This window comes from Rhagoletis pomonella, unplaced genomic scaffold, assembly GCF_013731165.1.
Source record: "Rhagoletis pomonella isolate Grant_MI unplaced genomic scaffold, Rhpom_1.0 Rhpom_scaffold_00001, whole genome shotgun sequence".
NCBI classification, from domain to species: Eukaryota; Metazoa; Arthropoda; class Insecta; order Diptera; family Tephritidae; genus Rhagoletis; species Rhagoletis pomonella.
In genome coordinates this window covers 2,521,460-2,523,690 of record NW_023458555.1, presented here as the reverse complement: position 1 = coordinate 2,523,690, position 2,231 = coordinate 2,521,460, and the positions used below count along the sequence as shown (strand labels likewise).

Sequence of the window (2,231 nt, the reverse complement as noted above, 5' to 3'; positions counted from 1 at the left end):
TTTCAGTTGCAATTGAGGCGATTTTACCATCCACATCGCAAGCGGTTTGATCAAACGTCAACATGGCGGCCAGAAAATCAAAAAAATTTGATTTTTGCTCAAATTTCCCTCAAGCGGTTTGTCAAACCTTCAAACACCCCATAGACAGCACAAATGGCTTGCGCAAAGAGAAATTTCGCTTGGTTTGTCAAGCCGCTTGTGTTGTGTATTTCGCTCTTTACAACGGATTATTGTTGGATATGTAGGGCGAAATTCACCACACAAGCGGTTTGAGTATCATACTTCAAACCTTGGTACCATGAACCAATTACAACAATGTGTAGTTGGATCATGCCTTGGTACAATTATTACAGGTTTTGTATTCCCAGAGAATTCTGCTTCACATCGAAATTACTTTCATTTTGACGCATTTCAATTATTATGTACTTAACTATTGATATTATTCTTAATTAAGCATTGATACCATACTTAACCAACATTTTGTTGATAAATAACACAATCATATATATTTTATCCTCGATAAGATCTTTTTCTAAACATGAGGCGAAATTCCCCACAGTAAGTGTTGCTGTGCGCGCGAAGCGAAAATGCTGCACACAACCGAAAGTACTCCTCGGGGACCAATTGGTAAACTACTAGGTTCAGGTTTATTACTGTATATGCAAAGTGTCAAAGTGGCACTTTTGAAAAATAGTAATATTTCAATACATTTTTGTGAAATCCTTTGTGTGCACTTCTTTTTCTCAACTAAAATTTTCTAATTTTTAAAGGTTGTTCCAAAAAAAAGGTTATTCAACTGGCTTATCTAATTTTTTCATTGGGCTTTTGTTTTAGAAACGGGTTTCTTATTTTATTGCTTCTGGGAAGGATTAAAAAAGATGGCACTTTTTATCATCAATATGGCACCTCATAGCGAAGGATAGTTGGCAGCCCTGTTTTGTGCTGTCTATACTGTGGTGTTCGTCGCTTCAATTAATTTTTTTTAAATAAAGCCAATCGATTACTCAAAATGTTGGACACAGCTGAAATGATAACGTTTACCGAAAAGTTGATCGAAGAAATAAAACACTATCCCGTTCTGTACGACAAGGTAGCTGCGCGTGGAAAGGACTTCGAAAAAGAAGAAGCGTGGGTATCTCTCACAGAACGTTTACCATCAGATCTTAAAGTTACAGGTATTTGAAATTTTCATAATACATGCTACTTTTTATATCAAAATAATCATATTTCCGTAGTCGATGACACGAAAAAAAGATGGCGAACCTTGAAAGATTGTTATTCCAAATATCTTCGCAGTGGTACGACAAGCAATAAATACGAGGCACGTTACAAATCATGGCGGTGGTCAGGACACATGGAATACTTTAAGACCTATGTGTTGCACACCTATCATAATGGCGATGAGAGCCTGTTTTTAAGGTCCACGAAGAAATTTAGAAGACTAAGAGATCGCGCAAGATTAGAAAATAATAGAGTAAAGAACCGAACAGAAGAGCATTTAAAAGGCGAAGAGTTTATCAAAAATGACACTGTCCAACCACAAATAATAGATAAAAACATCAAAGGTGAGATTGATGAGGATGTCTTAGAAGAGGTGGACGACGAATCTTATCAAGCAGTTGCTAATGCCGTGTCAGAGTACGCAAATACTTCATCAGTTGGTTGGGATCAAGAAATTGATGAATCAGATACTAGAGAAAACCTTCAAAATTCCTCCCCGAAGAGTATCGCATCGGTTGAGCACGAGAATTTTATTGATCCTTTGTTGGGCAGAAGTTTCGATGGAATTGATTTAACATTTCTTGGGTATGCTAGCAGCATCAAAAAGCTCACACCGCGAAGGCAATCACTGATCAAATTTGCAGTAGCTAAACTTATAATGCAAGAAGAGTTGGCGCAGCAAAGTGAAAATCAAACAAGTTCATCTTATGAAGGAGTCGTAAAAAATGATATAAGCATTGAGAGGGTGTGATTTACATTTGATTCACATTTACGCCCTATGCTGTAATCCGGCGTAGCTGGCAATTTGAAGAATTTTGTGGAAATTTTGTACGAACATTCGGAGTGATATCGAAGCTGAAGGAGTTTTACAAAAATTATACTCGCCTATACTATAATCCGTCGTTCGTCCAATTTTGATACGAATCGCAGTATCGGTATGTTGTTCACCCCAATTCTCCCGATAGAGAAATCCTCGAATAATTAACTCAAAGGGAATAGCATTTTCCCCA

The 2,231-nt window shown here is 37.2% G+C and overlaps 1 protein-coding gene across 1 annotated transcript; it reads left to right on the top strand.

Annotated features, from left to right (window-relative positions):
* Nucleotides 1–930: 930 nt before the first annotated feature.
* Nucleotides 931–2,225, top strand: LOC118750402. The gene is made up of 2 exons (XM_036485125.1): nt 931–1,175; nt 1,236–2,225. The coding sequence occupies exons 1-2, from the start codon at nt 1,010–1,012 to the stop codon at nt 1,970–1,972; spliced, it is 903 nt and encodes a 300-aa protein (XP_036341018.1). The 5' UTR covers nt 931–1,009; the 3' UTR covers nt 1,973–2,225.
* Nucleotides 2,226–2,231: the final 6 nt, after the last annotated feature.